The sequence below is a fragment of the Glycine soja genome, chromosome 15, assembly GCF_004193775.1.
Source record: "Glycine soja cultivar W05 chromosome 15, ASM419377v2, whole genome shotgun sequence".
Classification (NCBI taxonomy): domain Eukaryota; kingdom Viridiplantae; phylum Streptophyta; class Magnoliopsida; order Fabales; family Fabaceae; genus Glycine; species Glycine soja.
Genome location: NC_041016.1, coordinates 36500109 through 36521887, shown reverse-complemented (window position 1 = coordinate 36521887; position 21779 = coordinate 36500109). Strand labels below are relative to the sequence as shown.

The 21779-nt window shown below is 33.3% G+C and overlaps 2 protein-coding genes and 1 long non-coding RNA gene across 3 annotated transcripts; 1 reads left to right on the top strand and 2 right to left on the bottom strand.

Moving 5' to 3' along the window:
* Positions 1 to 737: 737 nt before the first annotated feature.
* Positions 738 to 1820, bottom strand: LOC114386696. The gene is made up of 4 exons (XR_003661146.1): positions 1682 to 1820; positions 1260 to 1293; positions 1011 to 1150; positions 738 to 942 (listed from the first exon to the last, which is right to left on the bottom strand). It is a non-coding gene; the product is annotated as an uncharacterized LOC114386696 (long non-coding RNA).
* A 2010-nt stretch (positions 1821 to 3830) lies between these two features.
* On the bottom strand, positions 3831 to 4586 carry LOC114386103 (rhamnogalacturonan I rhamnosyltransferase 1-like). Its single transcript, XM_028346109.1, has 2 exons — positions 4222 to 4586; positions 3831 to 4124 (listed from the first exon to the last, which is right to left on the bottom strand). The coding sequence occupies exons 1-2, from the start codon at positions 4264 to 4266 to the stop codon at positions 3831 to 3833; spliced, it is 339 nt and encodes a 112-aa protein (XP_028201910.1). The 5' UTR covers positions 4267 to 4586.
* An 11507-nt stretch (positions 4587 to 16093) lies between these two features.
* LOC114387197 (DNA topoisomerase 1-like) lies at positions 16094 to 19420 on the top strand. Its single transcript, XM_028347340.1, has 2 exons — positions 16094 to 16298; positions 17775 to 19420. Exons 1-2 carry the CDS (start codon positions 16175 to 16177, stop codon positions 19145 to 19147), a joined length of 1497 nt encoding a protein of 498 aa, XP_028203141.1. The 5' UTR covers positions 16094 to 16174; the 3' UTR covers positions 19148 to 19420.
* The last annotated feature ends 2359 nt before the right edge of the window (positions 19421 to 21779 follow it).

The window sequence follows — 21779 nt, the reverse complement described above, 5'->3', positions numbered from 1 at the left end:
TATATAAAAATTTTCAAACCCCACCAGAAAAAAAAAAAAACTACTTGACATATCCTATTTTATACATCCAGTTTACCAAAACATGGGTTTTCAATTTAATTATAACTCATTAAGTATCATAATCAACTGACACAGACACCCTCTTGATGATTTCATTTTCATTCGGAAAATGAAAAACTACATTGCAATATGAAACTCTCTTTCACTCTCCCAGACCAAACTAACTTATATATGATCAATACAATATATATTGTAAAATAGCAATTATATATAATATTTTGTTTATTTCTTATTTCGCTGATCTAACTACTACACCCTTCATCCACAATTTCTGCAATTTGGCCAAAGGTGACGCACGGTAGACAGCAAGTTATCAAACCTGCATTATTGATAATTACGAATTAATCATTGAATCATGTAAGAAATCAATTTTAATTTTTTATTGAATTGTATCGTACTAATTATGTAGCAAAAAAAATGTACAACTTAGGAGCGAGAGATGATGTTTCTATTTTGCTGCCAAAAAATTAGAGATTATGTAAGCAATGGAACAGTGATGCATTACCAAGAAAAAGAGAACATTGAGATTGACTACCAAGTACAATAAGTATTAAAGTAACCAAATATCGCAATGCATAATTAATTAGGAGCATTATATCAATTAAACCTATTAAAAAAATATCAACCGGTCTTCTAATGATTAATGTTAAGAAGAGATTGTTTTGATATGACCACAATTCGCTTTAAAGCTTTATAAATTGATAACAAAATAAACACATGCAAATTATCCGTACAGCTAAGGCACGAATCAAACCAAGATGTGTGCATGATTTAGAAAAAAAAGGCCAAAATAAAGCAAGTCAAAGAAATTTATTTTCTGACTGTGCCTCATCATGAGTTGTCTCACTGCTTTCTCTTCTTCCCCAATTTTTGCTAGAAAATCTGTCATACCCAAGAATCAAAATCATATAACAAAAATGGTATTGAAATTATATGCATAATAAACTTACATTTGTGCTTCAGCAGTTTAAGTTTCAATCTCTTCTTCAATTGAATTTTTCTCTGATGATCTACTGGTATCTTTGGTATCCCCTCCTCTATAATAACTGCTTGTTATAGTCTTGAATCGCTCCTGTCCAGCTCCATCCCACTAAACAAAACACAACAAATGACTCCAAGCTTGGCATGCATGTGGCCATAATCATGAATATGAAAAGAAACCAAAAAAGTATTAGAATAAAAGAATCCATTGTAGTCACCTCAATGCCAAGGCGAGTCACTGCTGCCACCTCCCTTGCAATGGCCATGGTTATCAGTATCCAACCATAAAACAATAATTTCAGAAATGATGCCGAGAACAACACGAATCAAAATATTTCATTTCATTTCAATTATTATGTTTTCAGGAATTATGTATTGTCACTCTACTCTAATTAACTTGTTTTCTCATTTCCCTAAAATGTATGTCCCTTTAAGTAATCAAGCTATAGCAAAGATCTATTGCAAGTGTTATATCTATGTAAACTTGTAATTAAAAATTAGAAAACTAATTTTAAATAATGAAGGCAGTAACACACAATAAAATAGTAGAAAAATGTGCAGCTCCTGCAAGTGAGAAGTTATTAAAAAAAGAAGAATTCAATAGAGAAATAGAGTGGGAAAGCAAAGCAGGGTATGTAACCTTAGGGTCAATGTTCTGAGAGTGGTCTCCAGCAAGTGCTTCTCCGCTAACTTTGAGCAAAACCCTTCGCCATTTAAATGAAGGCTTGCTACTTTTGTTCATTGAGAGTCTCAAGTGAGACATGGACGGAATCTCGGACTTCCTGCCAACAAATTTTATTTATTTCAGCCATAACAAACAGTAATAATTATTATTATGAAACATACATTTATTTTCATTAAACAATATTTAAATACATTCTATAATCTAATTATGAAACATAAAAAAATCAAATGCAATTCAATTTCAACACAATAAAGTAATCATAAACAATCAATTACAGACTTATAAACCTTGTATTATATACTTCCGGTAAAATGTAAAATAAGGCGCTATTTATCGGTTCAATTTGGATGTTCATGACTTCATGGCCAGAAAGGACACGAAAATAATTATATAATAGTAAATTACTGGGATTGAATATAATAATAAATCAAATCATGGGAGGGATAACATTTGGAAAGTCCTAACACTGCTATATGATCATTGACAATGCCACTACCTGAGAATAATCACAATTTGCAGCTTGACGGTTTTCCCTTCCAAGTCCACGGTTATGATTTTCTGAAAATAAAATAAAAATGAGTGTTGGGCCATAAATAGAAATAAAAAAAGAGAAGAAGAGTGATAATTACGAAATCAACTCCAATAGTACTTACGTAGCTATCGACCTAGGAGTCATCCTGAAACGAAACGAAGAAACAAAGGAAGTGATCAAAAAGAAAGATTAGGAGAAGCAAATAAAGTGATAACTCACAACGAATCTGAGAAGCAAGCAAGATTTTCCAACGGAACAGTCGCCGATTAGGAGAAGTTTGTTCAGATAATCGCTGAAACCAAACCAAACCCCAAATTAAACTCGGAGGCTAAATTTATAGTCTAAAGCTAAGCACAAAAAGGGAAACTCGATTGAGGGCAGGAACGACGACGAGATAAAGCATGGCTACCCAACCCATCCTCAAAGCCAAACCAAAATCGTAAAAAAAAAAAAAAGAATGAAACTTCTTAAACAATAAATATTTGTGAATTTTTAAAATGATTAAATGATACAATAATTTTATTTTCTTACAATAATAGGTTAAATTACTAACTAATTTACAAATGATTCAGAGACCTGTTGAATCATCATTGACATTTTAGAAAGGTCGATTTCCTTTTGATATCCGCATCAACGCCACGGAACTTGATCACAACTCGATCATAAGCCCTGAAACATAATAATAATAATAATAATAATAATAATAATAATAATAATAATAATAATAATAATAATAATAATAATAATAGTACGAAATATTTCTTACGCTTAAACAAAACCAAAAACACCTAATCACGAAATTCAAATTACCTTGCTGCAGCATGCATTATGTCAAATCCACCTAAAAGAAAATAAAGAAAAAGAATGCAATATTAAAGAAAATTGTAGTTAATATAAAGCAAATCTTCTACTTGCACAATCAAATACATTGTGAGGAATTAACACAAAAATGTGATATCCTTCCCAAGTGAATCATGGATTCTTCACACCGCAAGCACTTGAACAATCAATTTTTGCAAACACAACCTTATCCATCAGTCAAGTCAGTGTTTTTTCCATCATAATTCAGAAAAACAAAATACCCTATACCTGAGGATACTCCACCCAAGGGGCCCAAACAAATTTACATATACACACAATATCATAAGGAGTAAAATCAGTAATTACTTATGGTAATTGTTAACAGACTAAACATAACAAAAATAGACTTGATAAATCAGTAATTCCTATTACATTAAAAGAATTGTACATGTCTTCTTTATTTTATTTATATAATCAAATACACAATATCATTAGAATCCAAAAATATACGTATAAGAAAATATTGTTATTTCTATTTTTGTTAACTTTATAATAAAAAATTAGGTGTGGGCCTGTGCTTTGCACAATTTTTAAAAAATTTAAAGTGAGAAAAGAAAAACAAAAGGAGAAAGTGGAAAAAAAAGGAAACGTGTTGCTGCGAGATAATTTATATATATATATATATATATATATATATATATATATATATATATATATATATACACACACACACATTGAACAGTGCTGATTTCAAAAGATGCAAGATTCATATTACCTCATCCTTATGAGTTCCTCCTCCTCTTTGCTGTAACAATCATGAGCACAGCCAGAGAAGGCCAACATGTCCATCTCATATCTAAGATGAAGTGCAAGGAAAGGCCGCTTTTCCCTCAAAACCTTGACCATCATTCTGCCAAGTTCTTCTATCTGAGTAGTAAACCTCAAAGCATTGAAGTTTACTCGGCATCGTAGCTTCTGAATCTCACCAGGTAGTCCATTATTTGCAAGTCTAGCATTTGTTCTATTTAGCTGTATGACCTTGTGTTTCAGCAATAGAGGAAGGACCTGTTTAAGTAGTTAAGGACAATTAGTTGCTAACTTGGAATAAAGAACTGAGTCAAAATCTGATAAGTGCAAAGATAATGTGAACCAAGCAAAATACTTGATTTTCATAGTATGAGATATTAGACCAGCTAATGGGTGGCATTGAGTATAATAATCCTAGTTCAACTCTTTTCTTGACCTTAGGTGGCAGTATCTTTATTATTCGAATCTCGCCTCTCAAGGAGGTAATGAAATGATCTACATCAAATATATCTTTGAAGTCACTGCCACATCAAGGAGACATGATATCAAAGAAATGAAGATATTTCAATTATTTTTAAACATACCAAACAAAACAAAAACATAATAGAAACATAGACTATAAGAATATGAGATTCTCTACCTAGAAAACAATACCTTATGCTTACTGCTCTTCCTGCATTTTCAAAAATGGTAAACACAAATCCAAGCTCATCTCTTGCATTGCATGACATTGCTAGTACACACACACACACACACACACACACACATACATACATACATACATACATACATATATATATATATATATATATATATATATATATATATATATATATATATATATATATATATATTCATAGTGCTCGAATATGAGTGTTATTTAAGAAAGAAACTATACACATATAAATATACAATTCTAAATACAAATCTATTAAAATGTTGGAATGAAAATATATCCCATGTGAAAAATAAATAATTTTAAAAGTGACACTTAAAATTAAAATAAGAAATATGAAAACATACCCAAAAATATCATCTTGACATTTGATCAAACACATAACCTACAACCAACAAATGTCCTAATGAACATGATCAAAAAATGCATAACTTGAAACCAACAAATGTCCTAATGAACATGATCATAAAATGCATAACTGTGAGCACTAAAAATAATCATGCAGACAATGGGAATAGACATGTCAAAAGAGGATTTCATATATAAATTCATAGTGCTCGAATATCAGTGTTATTTAAAAAAGAAACTATACACATATAAATATACAATTCTAAATACAAATCTATTAAAATGATGGAATGAAAATATATCCCATGTGAAAAATAAATAATTTTTAAAGTGCCACAAATTTAAAATTAAAATAAGAAATAAGAAAACATACCCAAAAATATCATCTTGACATTTGATCAAACACATAACCTGCAACCAATAAATGTCCTAATGAACATGATCAGAAAATGCATAACTGTGAGCACTAAAAATACCACTGAGCCATAGACACCCTTGCATGCAAATCCAGATAATTAAGCACTGAGGAAAATACATAAAAATTATAGCTTACCTCGTAGATTATCCCATAAAACTATGAACAATATCAGAAATATGAGTTTAAGGAAAAAATAACAACGAAGTATCCAAAAAAACCACAAAAAATCAGACAAAAAAAACATAAACACCATTTTAATAAAATCAAAATAAAAGAACCTCTATCTTCCTCTTAATTTCTCCGACAACTTCTTTGCCAAAGCCGCTGTTGTTACTGTAGCCTGTTCCAAAAATAAAACCTGTTAATTTTTTGCTTTCTCTTTTTCTGGGGTGCATTTTCTAAGCAAAACGTGAAGAAGCGAAAAAAACACAAAAAGGAATAGAAAGAAGAGTGAAAGGAAACAACACGAACAGGTGAGAATGTTCCAAGTGGTTCTGTGAGATCCTCGTGCAGAGACCAAAGCGAGCAACAAATGAAGAAGAAGAAGAACAAAGAATGCATTGCAAAAAGCGGGTGGCTTCAGCATTCCGGGGAAATTTCAGTTTCCGAAAAAAAAAAAGAGAAAAGAGGAAGAGATAAACGGAGGAAATGATACATGGAGTTGGCAGCAGGAAAAAAAGTTCATAGGGAGACACATGGCAGCGAGGTGGCACAAAACCACAACAAAGATGGAGGGCTATAAAATGACCAACAAACAAAAAAAAAATGGACAGCTGTCAAGCTCTCAGCTATGGGTATTTTGACCAAAAAACCAAAAAATTGGACAGCTGTCAAGCTCTCAGCCATGGGTATTTTAGTATTTTCCACATACTTCAATTTTAGTATATAGATATTGATGATTGTATTTTTATATTTTATTTTTTATCTTTTGTTGTCAGTTAATCAATTAAAATAATTTTTCCTTTTTATTGTTAATATTATTATTTTTATAGTTGCTGACAGGACTGATTGATTTATAGACTGTTAACATTATTATTATTATCTTGTAGTGTCAAAACATTCAGCCATAAATTAGTGACTTAGAGGAACAAAATACCTACTATTTAGCCTATAACACATATTCTAGAGCTATCTGTGGCTGTCAGGCAAAGAGCACCAACTTTCCCTCCCCAACTATTTAGCCTATAAATTAATAAATATGTGTATTTCTTCTCTTTATTATTATCAAATGTTTTCTTCCATATATGATCAATTCCGATTATAATGTTTCATTTGAGATTCTTTAATTGTGCTTATCATCTTATATCCTAATAGACAACAAAGAAATGTAAATTGACAATACTTTTTAATTTTTGACGGAAGATTTTATTAACAATTTTGAACTATAAAAGTAATTCAATTGATGAAGGCGGCTTAAAATACAGTGCTATTTTGTATTCTAATAAATATTATATTATGACACAGAAATATTAGAAATATATATTTTAACACATTATTATTATCTTTAAGAAAAACATTATTCTTTAATTATTTAGTAAGATAGATATAAAATTTATTTTTTTACTAGAAATAAAATTTACTTAATAACGAGGAATGTGTTAAAAATAATATATCATACAATTCATGAATAAAGTTAATAGTCGATAACAAAATTGCCTATTTTATCATATAGATATGCAGTACGTTGTAATTGTTTAATCCCTTCTAAACAAACAAATAATTCCTAACAATTCAACTTATCCAAAAACTTTGCTCATTATTTTTATTTCAAAATTTACAAAATCTCGCGATTTTTATGTTGTCTCGTGAAAATCAATCATTTGAATCGGTTAATTAACGGCTTAAACATGATTCCAAAGTGTGTAAATTTGCTTCTCAATAATGAGTTCTTAATTTAATCTGGAAAATATTTGATGTACTTGAAAAGAAAAGGAAGAAAAAAAGATAGGATTTGCTAAAAAAGTAAAAGTGGAAAGGCTATAAATAAAGGAAAGCTTTAAATTAAAGTGATAAAGATAGAAATAGTAAAGAAAAGTAAAATGAATGAAAGATAAAATAGATTTGTGTTTTGGATTGACTTTGTTCTTAAATTTAAAGTATAAGGTCTATTATAGACTAAGAACTTGTATCCACTACTAAACCAGTTCGTTATTTCCCACTTACTAACTACCTAGAACATGACATGAAGTTATTTTTTAATCAAGTGATTTTGGATGCTCAAATTGACTGACAATTGCTGAAATTCATTAGACTGTTGTATATTTTAGTTGATCCACCTTCTGATAACTACTCCTATATTCTAGGCATGTTATCCTCTTCCAAAAACCATATGTTGATTTTACATTCAATCCTTCGATTTTGGTTGTTGAAATCAGATGACTATTGTATATTATAACTGATCCACCTTTTGATAACTGCTCATATATTTTTGGCACGTTCTCCTCATCCACAAACCAACTGATTTGCATTTCAAATCTTAAATAAAAGGTAAAATTGTATTTTTGGTCCCCAATTTATCTCTAATTTTTAGATTTGGTTCTCCTATAATTTAATTCATAAATTTAGCTCCCTAGTTTTATAAATCCTTGCAAAATTGGTCCTGAAAGTTCGATTTGGACGTTGACCGTTAACCTCAGACGTTGACTGTCACGTGTCAATGCCACGTGTGACTGCCACGTGTCAACGTCTGAGTGGTTCCTTGTAAAGGCTTCATTTTTTTAGGTAAAATTGTACTTTTGGTCCCACAATTTTACTCCAATTTCAATTTTGGTCCCCTTATAATTTAATTCGCACATTTGGTTCCCAGTTTTATAAATCCCTTTATAAATTCAGTCAAATTTCATTATTGGAGAAATTGTATTTCAAACAAAAATAACATTGTCATACATAGGTCACTTAAGCAGTCGTATACACATAATACCGCATGGAGGAGCAAAAAAAGAAAAAAAATAGGAGGTTATTACAGAACCTGTTAAAGTAAGAGATCTGAAAATTTCAGACCCAGGTTGGAATTCATGCGCCACTTTCCCAAGTTGAACAATCCCGGAAGTGGGAGAGAGACAAAGAGTGATTTTTCTCTGGGTTCCAAGTGAGTGAAAAACTTGCAATGAAAAAGAAGTGCGAGATTTATCAAGATCTACCATGTCTTTAGCACCAGTGGCTAAACCATTCAAAAAAACCAATTTTGCAGGAACAATTTATAAAGGGATTTATAAAACTCGGGGACGAAATGTGTGAATTGAACTACAGGGAGACCAAAATCGAAATTGGAGTAAAACTGGGGGACCAAAAATGCAATTTTACCTAAAAAATGAAGTCTTTACAGGGAATCACTCAGACGTTGACACGTGGCAGTCAACGTCTGAGGTTAACGGTCAACGTCCAAATTGGGCTTCCAAAACCAATTTTGCAGGGATTTATAAAACTGGGGGACCAAATTTGTGAATTAAATTATAGGGGGATCAAATCCATAATTAGAGATAAAGTGAGGGACGAATTTTACAATTTTGCCTAAACAAAATGGAAATCGCTTCCTATTTTTAAGAGAGCAATTCGAATATCAAAAAAATCATGGAGAATATTTTTTATCTTTATTAAATTAAATATTATTTAATCTAGCTGATTCTCTTAATTTCTCAGTTAGGCACTTTCTGCCATTTCAAAAGACATTGTAAGCAATTGATTGCCAATTTTTGTGATTTTGTTATTTCGACAAACATTGTTGATAAATGTTATGCATACGTTATTTGTATATTAAAATCACATAGCAATTATCTTTTTTTTTTCTCTTTTATTGCTACTTTTGTGTTAAAACAACAAGAACTTACCTTCTTTTGAGTTCTTATCCAAAAGATGCTAAATTAATGATTTTCTAGTAATTTTGGTTGTATTTTTTATAGAGAAGGAGGTATGGAAGAGGATTGAAGAACTGAAGTGTCTCACTCAGCACGACATCCTTGCTTCGCAAGTCAAAACCGCTCAGCCTAAGCAAGTCCGCTTACCGCACAAAGTCACACTGGAAGACAACTATCACGTGCAAGCACACTAAGCATACATCCTGCGGGTTAGTGCGTGTCCACTTAATCCAATTGGACATGTGCACTTAGCACGAGCATTGCGCTAAGGGCACAAGGAATTTTTGATTAGCCAATCAATTGGTGAAGATATTTAAAAAGAGGATTCATTTATTCAATTCCTTCAACACGAAGAATGCAAGAAGTAGAGGAAAGCAAAAGAAAAGCTCAAGGAAGCTATTGTTAAAGGAAATCCAATTTTTGGAGCTGTCGCTGATCCATTTCTCTTCCATTTTCTTTCATTTCATTCCACCTTTTATACTTGTAAGTTTCTCATGACAATGACAAGCTAAAACCACCCTTTGTTGGGAGTTCTGCAAACCAAACTCTCTTTGATGTAATGATTCTAAACTGTCTATAAATATGATGTTGATATTATTATTCTTTTCTGTGCTCATTCACATGTCTATGGTTTGATAATCCATTTTCATGTACTAGTTTAGGATTTAGACATTGGGAAATGTTTATATGGTAAGAACTTTGGAAGAACATCCAAGTGATCCATATCTAGGGATAGAGTGGTATTGTCTAGCTTGTTTATGCTTCTTTGTTCGTAATGCAAATTATTTAATATAACTTTTAAGGGACTAGGAGCAATATTAGTTGATTTAGGCTCTCTCACATGATGGATCATGATTAGAGTAGGTTAGTAAATCTGGGTAATAATCATATTCATGTTAAAAAGAGAAAAATCTATTACTATTGCATAAAGAGTAGTTTTGGCAAGCAGAGCCCCCAACACATTCCATAACTCATCACCAACACCATCTTATAACTCCGAGCTTTTGTTTTCTTACTCTTTCATGTTCCTCGCTTTTACATTAATTTATATTTGTACTTAATCAATGAACAAGATTCAATTTGAGTCACAAATTGCTTAAACATTTGATATATATATATATATATATATATATATATATATATATATATATATATATATATATATATATATATATATATAGCTCTGAGTAAGCAAAGTCCATGTAGACTCGATACTCGGTCTTAGCTTTTATTACTACTTGTATGAATTGGTACACTTGCCAAGGAGTCAACAATTTTTTGGCATTGTTGTCGGGGACTTTGTCCCTTGTACTCAGTAGTTGAATATATTCTGATTTTAAGCAATTATTTTTTATTCTTTATCTTAATTCTGTTAGTACATTTAATTCTTTGATTTGTTAACCTGGTCTCTAGTGCTTTCCTTCTTGTATGTGAGGTAAGACTTCAGAGGTAGACTTTGTCTCATTGAACCCGAAGATTGAGGCACTAGAGAACAAGTAGGAGAAAAAGAGAGAAATAAGAAAGGTAGGCTAATCAAGGAGAAGGAGGAGCCTCTTTCTTTGCGTCATCCCCAACATTCCCCTTTGATTTGGAGGACCCGATGGTGTCCACCCCTCATCCTGTCTTTGAGGAGCACTCATTGGTTGGAGATTGGCCACCAAGAATGACCTTAGAGGACTACTCTAGTTCCTTAACACCACAATAATTCTCCAGTATTATGCGACCAGATGTACAAGCGGCCAACATTTCATATCCACATTCCCTCATCCAGCTGATTTAGGGCAACCTCTTCCATGGTCTGCCCGGTGAAGATCCTTATGCTAATTTGGCCACTTACATAGAAATATGTAATACGGTCAAGATTGAAGAAGTTTCAGAAGATGACATTCGCCTTAATCTGTTCTCATTTTCCTAGGCTGGTGAAGCAAAAAGATGGCTTCACTCATTCAAATTAACTTGAGAACCTAGAAGGAGGTAGTTGAGAAGTTTTTGAGGAAGTGCTTTTAGGAGTCCAAAATAGCAGAGGGGAAGGCAAAAATTTCCTCATTCCACTAGTTTCCCGATGAGTTATTGGGTGAAGCTCTAGACCACTTTTGTGGTATGCTCCGTAGAACTCTCACTCATGGGTTTAGTGACCTAGTTTAGCTGAACATATTTATTGATGGCTTACAACCCCATTGAAAGCAACTTCTAGATACTTTTGTCGGTGGAAAGATTAAACTGAAGACTCTTGATAAAGCTATGGAGCTTATAGAGAATATGGCAACCAGTGACCATGCCATTCTTTGTGATAGATCCCACACGCCTGCAAAGAAGAGTCTTCTTGAGCTCACTTCTCAAGATGCATTACTTGCTCAAAACAAACTCCTGGCTAAGCAACTCGAGATCCTTACAAAGACATTGAACAAACTTCACCAATAGTTGCATTCTGTGCAGCTTGCTTCATCTTCTGTGATCCAAGTTAGGGGATGTAGTCTATGTGGCAGAGCTTATGAGTCAGCTATGTGCATGGCTCAAGAGGAAGCATCAAAAGAGGTCAATTACATGGCCAATCAGGACCACCAAGGGTATTATCAAGGAGGGAATGCATGTTATCATTAGGGATGTAACTTTTCTCAGAACCAAGGTCAAGTTTAGAGGTTCCATCCTGGGAACAACTTCAACAAGGACCAAGGCGCGGTCCGTCCAATCGACCCCCTAATCTGTATAAGAGAACCACCAAGCTTGAGGACACTCTAACTCAGTTCATGCAAGTCTATATTTCCAATCATAAGAGCACTGAGTCAACCATTAAGAATCTGGAGGTGCAGGTGGGCCAACTTGCTAAGCAGTTAGCTGAGAAATCAAATGGGAAATTTGTGGCTAACACAAAGAAAAACCCAAAGGATGAGTGCAAGGCAGTCCTCACTAGAAGTATGAGAAAAAAAAAGGGTCTAGAAAAGGAAGATAGAGTTGAGGAAGTAGGAAAAAATGTGAGAAAAGAGAAAGTAGAGGATGAGAGAAAAAAGAAAGAGGTTGAGAATAACGAGAGAGCTTTAGAAGAAGAGAAAAATAAAGAAGTAGAAAAAGAAAAAAAATTCTAAGGAGATTGATGGTGAGGTCTTAATCTCTAAGACCAAGAGCCAGATGGCTAGAGAGGCGAGGAAGGAAGCACCATCTGTGCCTGTGAAGGATATCCCATACTCTTTGGTGCCTTCCAAGAAGAAAAAAGAGCGGTATTTTGCTTGCTTCCTGGACATTTTCAAGAAGCTGGAGGTCATCATTCGCTTTGGTGAAGCTTGACAATAGATGTCGATGTACACCAAATTCCTAAAAGATCTCCTTACAAAGAAAGGGAAGTACATCAATAATGAAAGCATTGTGATAAAAGGAAACTATAGTGTTGTTATTCAAAGAATTCTGCCACAAAAATTCAAGGATCCGACCATAAAAACTTGTTGACTCCTTGGCAAGCGTACCAATTCGTACAAGTAGTAATAAAACGGTAAGACGGAGTATCGAGTCCAGAAGGACTTTGCTCGAACTCAGAGTTACATATATATCTAATGTTTAAGCAATTTATGACTCAAATCGAATCTTGTTCATTGATTAAGTACAAATATAAATTAATGTAAATTAACTACAAAGCGAGGAACATGAAAGAGTAAGAAAAAAAATGCTAGGAGTTGTGAGATGGTGTTGGTGATGAGTTATGGAACGTGTTGGGGGCTCCGCTTGCTAGAACTTCTTGTTATGCAATGGTAAAAGATTTTTTCTCTTTTTAACATGAATATGATTATTGCTCGTATCTACTAACCTACTCTAACCATGATCCCTCAACTGAGAGAGCCTAAATCACCTAATATTGCTCCTAATCCCTTAAGAGTTATGTTAAATAATTTGCATTACAAACAAAGATGCATAAATAGACTAGACAATACCTGAGGGAGATGGTGTTGGTGGCAACAAAAGTGATGGGGTGGTGGTGGTGGTTGTGGGGATGACAATGGCAGTGAGTGGTGGCACGAAGGTAGTGGTGGTGACAACGCTGATAAAGGTGGTGGTGGTTGATATGATGGAAATGGTGGCGACGATGACGGTGGTGGTGAAGACTGATTTATTTTAACATGGATTACAAAATATATCTAATTTCTTTGATATTATACAAGTCTTTGTGGACATGATAACTCAATACGTTGTTTCTTACTACAAGTGGAGTAGGTGCACTTGCCTATCTCAAGTGTACAACAAATCTCCTAAGCATGGATTTGGGTAGGATATTGGTAACTACTCCATCTACCAAAATTTTGTTAACAATCTGATCCTCTACCATGGCAGTCAGGTTAAGTGGCTTCATGTGTGATTTCATTTTGTCCGAGGGAGGATTGAAAATAACAATATTGTGTTGAGGAGTGAAGTAAGAAACTTGGGTCACCCAAATAGCTTTTGGGATCCACAAAACAATCCTCTTGAGCATAATTTGCTATGATTATACAAGCTGGATATTCCTTAGTGAATTCAACATGTAAAATCGAAACAATTCCACACATATCTTTGATGGAATCTTCGAAACTCGATTCAAAACAATCAGTCACCACATCGTTATCATCTTCCATTTCTACCAACACTTTCTTTTCGAAACCAGGGGAGGTCCCTTAGTAATCCTTTTAAAAAATGATTCCTTTCCACCATTGTTTCATTGGTGCTCCATGATTGTAGTGTTTCTCAACCTATAGTGTCTCCTCCATTGTGTCTTTAACATGTTCCTATTTACCCAAGGTGGGTTTTGATGATGGTAATATCCTTTCCTGGAACCTTTAGTAATTCCATCTCTTTGAGGTTAGGGTTACAACAAATCATACTTCACCTAGATGATGTGTTTAAGACAACATACAACATGATTGATGGCCATTTTGAGTTCCTCTTCTGGTTTTAATGCTAGTAATATCCTCTTCTGGAACCTTTTGGCTTAATGAACGCACCTTCAACCTTTCAAGTCACCATAAATGATGTCTTTTGACCCTACCTTCACAAATTTGTCTTGGTGTGTTTTAGTGATATCCCCCCATATCTATAGCCTGGATCCATCCACTCATTTAGACCACCTATGCCAAGTTTTAAAAGTGTTACAGAAACATTAATTATACCTTAAATTTTCCAAGTGACTTAGGGCATGTTATTTCACCTACTTGTGTCATCGTTGACCATGAGAAGTTGCAGGCTATTGCCTCTTGGCCTCCTCCACATTGAGCTTCTACTTTGCACGCTTTCCTTGGCCTCATTGGCTTTTACAAATGATTAGTCAAATAGTATGCCTCCATTGTAGGGCCCTTGATAGAATTTATCAAGAAAAACTCATTTGATTTGGATGCCAGGGCTATAGATGCCTTTCACACGCTAAAAAATACCATGATCACCTTACCTGTGTTGGGCCTTCTTGACTTCACTTTGCCCTTTGATGTTAAGATGGATGCTTAAAGTATGGTCGTAGGGGTTGTTGTATCAAAAAAAGATCAGTCCATCGCCTTCTTCAGTCACAAATTGTCATCCCAAATGCAAGTGGCATCCGCAAATGAGAGATATATGTTTGCCATCACATCCACAGTTCAAAAATGGCATCATTACTTACTTGGGAAGCACTTTTGAATCTACCATTCAAACTCTGACACAAAAAACGTAGTCAATAAAGTTGTTGACACCCTGTCCCATGTGGATGTTGAACCCCCTTGCTCCTTATAGGGGTATCCTTTGATCAACCTAAGTTCCTTGCCCAACTTTTCCAATTCTACACACAACATGAGGTGGGTCAAAAATTGTTACAGAAAATCACAAAAGCATAGTCCTCCCCAAACTTTACTTACCATTAACCAGTCAATATTTTATCAACCAAAAATTCAGTTATTTCAACTATATTAAATGTACTTTCAAATTGGTCAAGATTATCCAATTTACGGCCACTTCTTTATGGTACTAGTTGTTGTTTCATTGAATTTGCTTCATTAATAGGATCACGATTTAACTTTGATCATTATGGACTAGTACCACGATCAAATCCTCAACAAGCAGACCTAGTTTTAACCGTGGGCACAATCACTATGAAAATGGCTCTTTCTTTAATTCGATTATATGAACAAATGTCCAAAGCTAAATATGTTATTGCTATGGGAGCATGTATAATTACAGGGGATGTTTAGTACTGATTCGGGGACTAAAAGTTAAAATTTGAAAAAGTTCAGAATTAAAATTTTAATTAACCTTAAATGTATGATTATAATTAAATGGCTGAATCAATAGAAATTAATCACATTCTATTTAATTCTTATAACTTATAAGTTACATGAGTATAATTTAATTTCAATTAAATTAAATAGATAAATAGATTTCAATTAAATTAAATAGATAAATAGATGTCACCGACACAAAAAATTTATGCTAATCCCGATGGAATACAAATTAAAAGAAAAAAAAACTACCAAATTATGTACAGAGAAAATAATATATAACATAGATGATAGGAATATAACTAAATAGCGATTGCTGGCAACAATGCTTATAACAATAAACAATTACGTACACCTCTATTTCACATTATGATGATACGTAAGTGAGTGCTGCAATATATTATAGCCTTTTTCCAATAAAAATTCATTCAGCCCTTTTCTTATGACTAAAAAAATATTATTCGTGAATATTGCATGGCTAGCATTGCAAGTGTGTGGGCAAAACAAAGAACAATTATATTATTTTCATGGCCAAAGAAGTTATTCCTTGTATAATTCATGCTCAGCAAGGAAAAAGGAAAACCCGGCCAACCCAATTTCATCAACAAACCACAGCATACATGCAAACAAGGAATTGTCTCCTTGACAAGAAAACCGGTTAACAGCATAACAATCAATATCCACACCTTATATAAACATAGATGCAACGAAAATTGAAAAACCAAACTAATTCAATTCAAAACATTCAGCCGCAATTATTTAGTGAGTATATAAAAACTAAGAAATTACTATTTAGCCTCAACACAGATTCTATGGCTTTCAGACAAAGAGAATTCCGTCCACAACTTTCTGTTCGTTGCGTGTACGAGACTTTGGAGCCACGATCAGAGACAAAAGACCTCCCAGAAGCTTACATTCTGCGTGTTTATATTCCTGGTTTGCAAATTTTATATACTTTTTTTTCTTAATTGATCCTTTTCTTTCAATTATAAATCAATAAATATGTGTACGTATTTCTTCATTTTTATTATTATTAAATGCTTTCTTCCATATCTGAATTCCGATTATAACGTTTCATTTGAGATTCTTTAATTGTGTTTATCATCTTATATCCTAAGAAACAACAAAGAAATGTATATTGACAATACTTAATTTTGACGGAATATTTCATTAATAATTTTGAACTATAAAATTAATTCAATTGATGGAAGGCGATTTAAAATACAGTGCCCTTTTTGTATTCTAATAAATATTATGGCACAAAAATATTAAAAATATATTTTTGCACATTATTATTATTATTATGCGAAATTTATGGAATTTATTTTAATATACATTGAGTTTACTCTTTAATTATTTAGTAAGATGCATATAAAATAATATCATACAATTTCATGAATAAAGTTGCTAATGATCACAAAATGCCTGGCTTGTTCATCATGTAGATATGTATAGACATGACAAGAAAATCTGTATCCGTGGGTACCCGTCTAAATCCGTCCCGACTTTGACGGATAATACCTGAGTTGACCGGGTATGGGTTCGGATTCGGGTTTTCCCCGATAACCAAAAGTCGGGTACGGATACTGGTATGGAATTACTAGACTCGTCCTGACCCCAAACCCGAACTTGTCCCGCCACTTAAAATCTTTAGGATTTTTGCATAATTTAATCAAAAAACATAGAATTTTTATTATTAGTTAATTTTATTTTAGAATTATTACATAATTTAATATTATTTTCTTAACTATTTTTGTAGACACACGCGCTATAATAAATTTATTGATATATAAGTAGTTAAAAATATATGTTTAACAATCAATTTATTTTTTCAAAAATTAAATTTTTAATATTTTTTTTTACAGAAAAAATATTTTTCTAATTTGAATCATGTATGGGACGGGATCGGGGATACCCAATACCCGACGGGTATGGGGATGGTACCATAAACTTAAACCCGTCGGATATTGAGTACGAATACGAAGATATGTTGGGGAGTCGAGATAAGGAATTCGGGAAACAATACCCGTCCCCGTCCTGCCCCGCCTCTTTGTCATGTCTAGATATGTATGGATATTGTTCTGAGAGTACGTTGTAATTTTTAAATTACTTCTGAATAATCAAATATAGTAATTTCTAACAATTCAACTCCTGCTCATTCATTTATAACATTGATTGTCACTATTTTCTTAGGGTGGGGGGGGGGGGGGGATTTTCAATTTGAATATATAGTTCACATTTAACAGTTCAAAATCGTTTTCATTAAAATCAATTTTACCAAATTGTAACTCAACAACGCTACATCTTTAAAATTGGGTGGTTTATAAATCTATTTTTCATTTTTCCCCCTTTTTTTGTACTATCTTAACATTTGTGTCAAACTAAAACCAATTTTCTCTCTTGCTTTTATAGGTTTTCCAAGAGAGAATGTAAAGATTACATATGTGGCCTCTTCAAGAACGGTGAGGATTACAGGAGAAAGACCACTTCAAGGCAACAAATGGCACAAAATGGACCAATCATATCCCATTCCTGACTATTGTGAGCCTGAGGCACTTCAGGGCAAGTTTGAGATTCCAATTCTCACCCTTACAATGCCAAAGAAGATCACTTCTCAAGTTGCTCCTAAACAACAAGAAGTGGGAACATCCCAAGAGAAAGGTGAAGCAAAGCCCACAGAAAATGTACAAGACACCACTCCACCACAACCTACAACAACTACTAGTAAAGTGGAAGAACCAATTGAAGAGAAGAAAAGTGTTTTACCACCAAGCCCTGACTTAAAGGCACAACAAAAAATGGATTCTCAAATCCTTTCAGAACCAATTAAGGATCAAAAGGTGAAAGAGGAATTGGTGCCAAAACCAACACCACCACCAAGGGTAGCGACAATGCAAACATATGAAAAGTCTCAAAAGGGTCAAGAGGTGGTTGAGTCAAAACCAACAACAACAATGCTAACCAAGGTCAAAACAGCTGAAAGATCACAAAAAGGTGAAGAGGAATTTGAATCCAAATCAAAACCAACAATGTTGACAAAAGTCAAAACAGCTGAAAGAGCCCAAAAGGGTGAAGAGGAGTTTGAAGCAAAACCAACAGCAACAATGCTGACCAAAGTCAACACAGCTGAAAGGCCTCAGAAGGGTGAAGAGGAATTTGAAGCAAAACCAACACCAACAATAATAACCAAAGTCAAAACATCTGAAAGACCCCAAAAGGATGAAGAGGAATTTGAAGCAAAATCGACACCAACAATGCTAACCAAAGTCAAAACATCTGAAAGACCCCAAAAGGGTGAAGAGGAACGTGAGTCAAGACCTGCAATAACAAATGTTACTAGAAAGCTATCAGTTATGGAGCAATGGGAGGAAAATAAGTCAAAGGAAAAAAGTGTTGAAGATGTAGAGAAGGAAAGGATCTCAAAGAAGGAAGTTAAAGACGAACCTTCTGAGTTAACAAAGCCCGAGAAAGATAAGGAGGAGGAGGAGGATTTTGAAGAGAAAGAAACCAAGACAGAGAAATTATTAGCCAAGGAAGCAGAAAGTTCTGTCCCAAAAGTTCAGAAGAAAAAGGAAAAACAATCCAGCAGCAGAAGTGATTCCAAAAGGGAAGGGAAGAGTGAAGAGAATGCAATGGAAAAGGTGGGTCCTATGTCCCAGGTTTTCACCAAAATAGCAGAAGGGATATTAAATGAGGAAGAGAAAAAAATAGTTGCAAATATTGGTGCTGCTGTTCTGGTCATTACTGCATTGGGATACTATGTATCTTATAGGTTTGCCTCTTGAGGGAGAACCTAAAACATGTAATACTCAACGTTTCCTTTCTCACACTTGTACATGAATCATAAACTGTGACTCAAATCACAGTGGAATAAAGAGTGCATGCAATCTATGATTCATGTTTCATGTTCTACACAAACGGCAACCAAGTGGGTAAATATTCATATTTGATTATATATATGAATTTAAACTATATATATCACCGCAGATGTGGAATTTCTTTGGATTTGACATGAATTTGTAATTTAAAAATATTGTTATTGATAGTTTTCTATTTTATTATTGGATCCAAATCTTGTACTCTCTTCGGTCGCATTCAAATCTTGAATAATAATAGAAGAAATCACATTGTCAATGTAGTTCAATTAAATTCTTTAAGAAATTTTGGTAATTCAAGTGATGTTACCAACATTACACAAAAACAGCTTAATTCATTATAGGAGAGACAGGATAATTCATGTAAAAATTTGACAAGCTTTCGCAACTAGCCAACTACATCTCTAAATTTAACACACCTCACATAGTATGTATAATAGCTATCATTTTTAAATAGATTTCTACTTTCTCTTCCCAAAAATTGATGTACTTCCAGTAATTTCACATGCGTTGTGTTCACATTCCAGTTTGCCCCACTTTGCATTGACTCATTCACAGGGGAATACTCGTTGTCAAGGCTGTTAAAAAGAACATCAACTGTCAATCGGAAATTATGGCAGGTACACCAGTTAGTTTGCTAAGGCTAAAAACAGCAGCTAGTTCAGTATAAACTGTCAAGGGCCAACTCATTTAAAAGCTCAAGTTGGTAAGAGGAGGCTTATAAAGTTATAATCGGTTTTATATAACACAAAAACACCTCGAGCAAGAGCCCTTTAAGCTTCTTTTTTTTAAATTTTTAGTTGATCTATTGAAATCGAAGACAAGTACCCGTACAGGGATTTACAATAACTCACTTACCCTATTCAACTAATTGAACTAGATCCCTTTAGTAAAAGCCCTTTAAGAATAATGTGTGGACAATGCACAAATCCATTTTACCTTGTTAAAATTCAACATACAAGAATGGGCTGCAAGGATCATCCATAATATTGTGACTTATATAAAGTAACACTGAAAATGAAACCAAAAAGTTTGACCAAGCCTATATCAACTGATTCAGCTTTTAAGCTATGTATAACAAAAGGGGCACTTTCTTTTCAGGTATGAAAAAACATAAGAATGTCTTCTTAACTACTAGCAAACTGTTGTATACTATGCAAATTTTAAACAAATAAAAATATTTGGAGCATTTCTAAACTCTAGATTTCCCATTATAAAAGTATATTTCGAGCAAGTTTTAACAGGACATACCCATTAATACACTAAAAATGGCTTACACCAACAAAACCCACAAGCCAAAGACGGTTTCATGAACTTTTGTCAGCCAACCATGTAAAGAAGCACTTATGTAAAACAGATCAAGTAGAGTAGAATTTTTGGAAGACTAACATAGTACTGCAACATGTGAAAATTGAAGCAAATAATTCATTAAGAGTGTGTTTGATAAGTCACTCTAGTAACTTATAAACTATTTTGACTAGCTTATAAGCTAATTAATTTAGCTAAGTTTGTTTGTTACATAAACTTATTTTAGTATTTTTATTTTATTTTCATAAACTACTTCAACTACCATATGAAAATAAGTTAGATTTTATGTTATTAGCTTTTTTTTTACATTTTTATCCTCACTGATTTATTTGTAAACTCTTTTTACTGCTAACTTATTATTTAATCTTACAAAATAATTTCAATTCATTTAACTAGCTTATAAGCTTTTAGTTTTTCAACTCCTAGTAGTTTATAAAAAACATGAGTCTTTGAAAAAGGCTACTATATGAAGATCCATAAGAGCTAAATTGGAGAGTCAGAGACGATTAAGGTCAAAACTTAGTAATAGAACATGTTGACCTTATGCCATGTCAAATCATATTCACATACAGTAGGATGGTTAAAAAAATAAATAACTCGTAATGTTGCAAATACATACAATATGTGGGAATTTCAGAGAAATATGGGTATGTTATAACTAGGGACAAAGGAAGGAACGAAGGAAGATAACTGTTCTTTAATTTGCATCCTTCTTCTATTGTCTTATAGGTTTGTCCGGATACTGAAAAGAGAATAAGATCATTCAGAACTCTATATTTAAAAATGGTCAGCACTCGCTAGTACATTTGTCTCCTCACATAAAATAATTCAATACTTATGCAACAAGGAAGAGCAATTTTTGGGGAGCAGAATACATGACAAAACTAGATGATTAAAAGAAACGGAGGAGATCAATATCAATAGATCAGTAATACAAATTGCAGTGATCAAACCTGAGCTGCATAAATGTGAAGATAAGTCCAAGTACACCATCCAAGCTCTTCTTTAGGCACTGAGGAAGTAGACTTTCCCTATAGAAAAAAAAAAGCGATGATAAAAAATAAACCAATCACAACATTTCACATGCATAAAGATACACTCAACATCTGAGTCCTTGACGAATACCTATTTGACTCAACATGCTCTAACAAGGCTACAAATAATCACTATGTTTACACATTCAAACAAAATACAGTAAAATCCCCCAAAAGATTTTTTTTAGGAAAAATGGGTT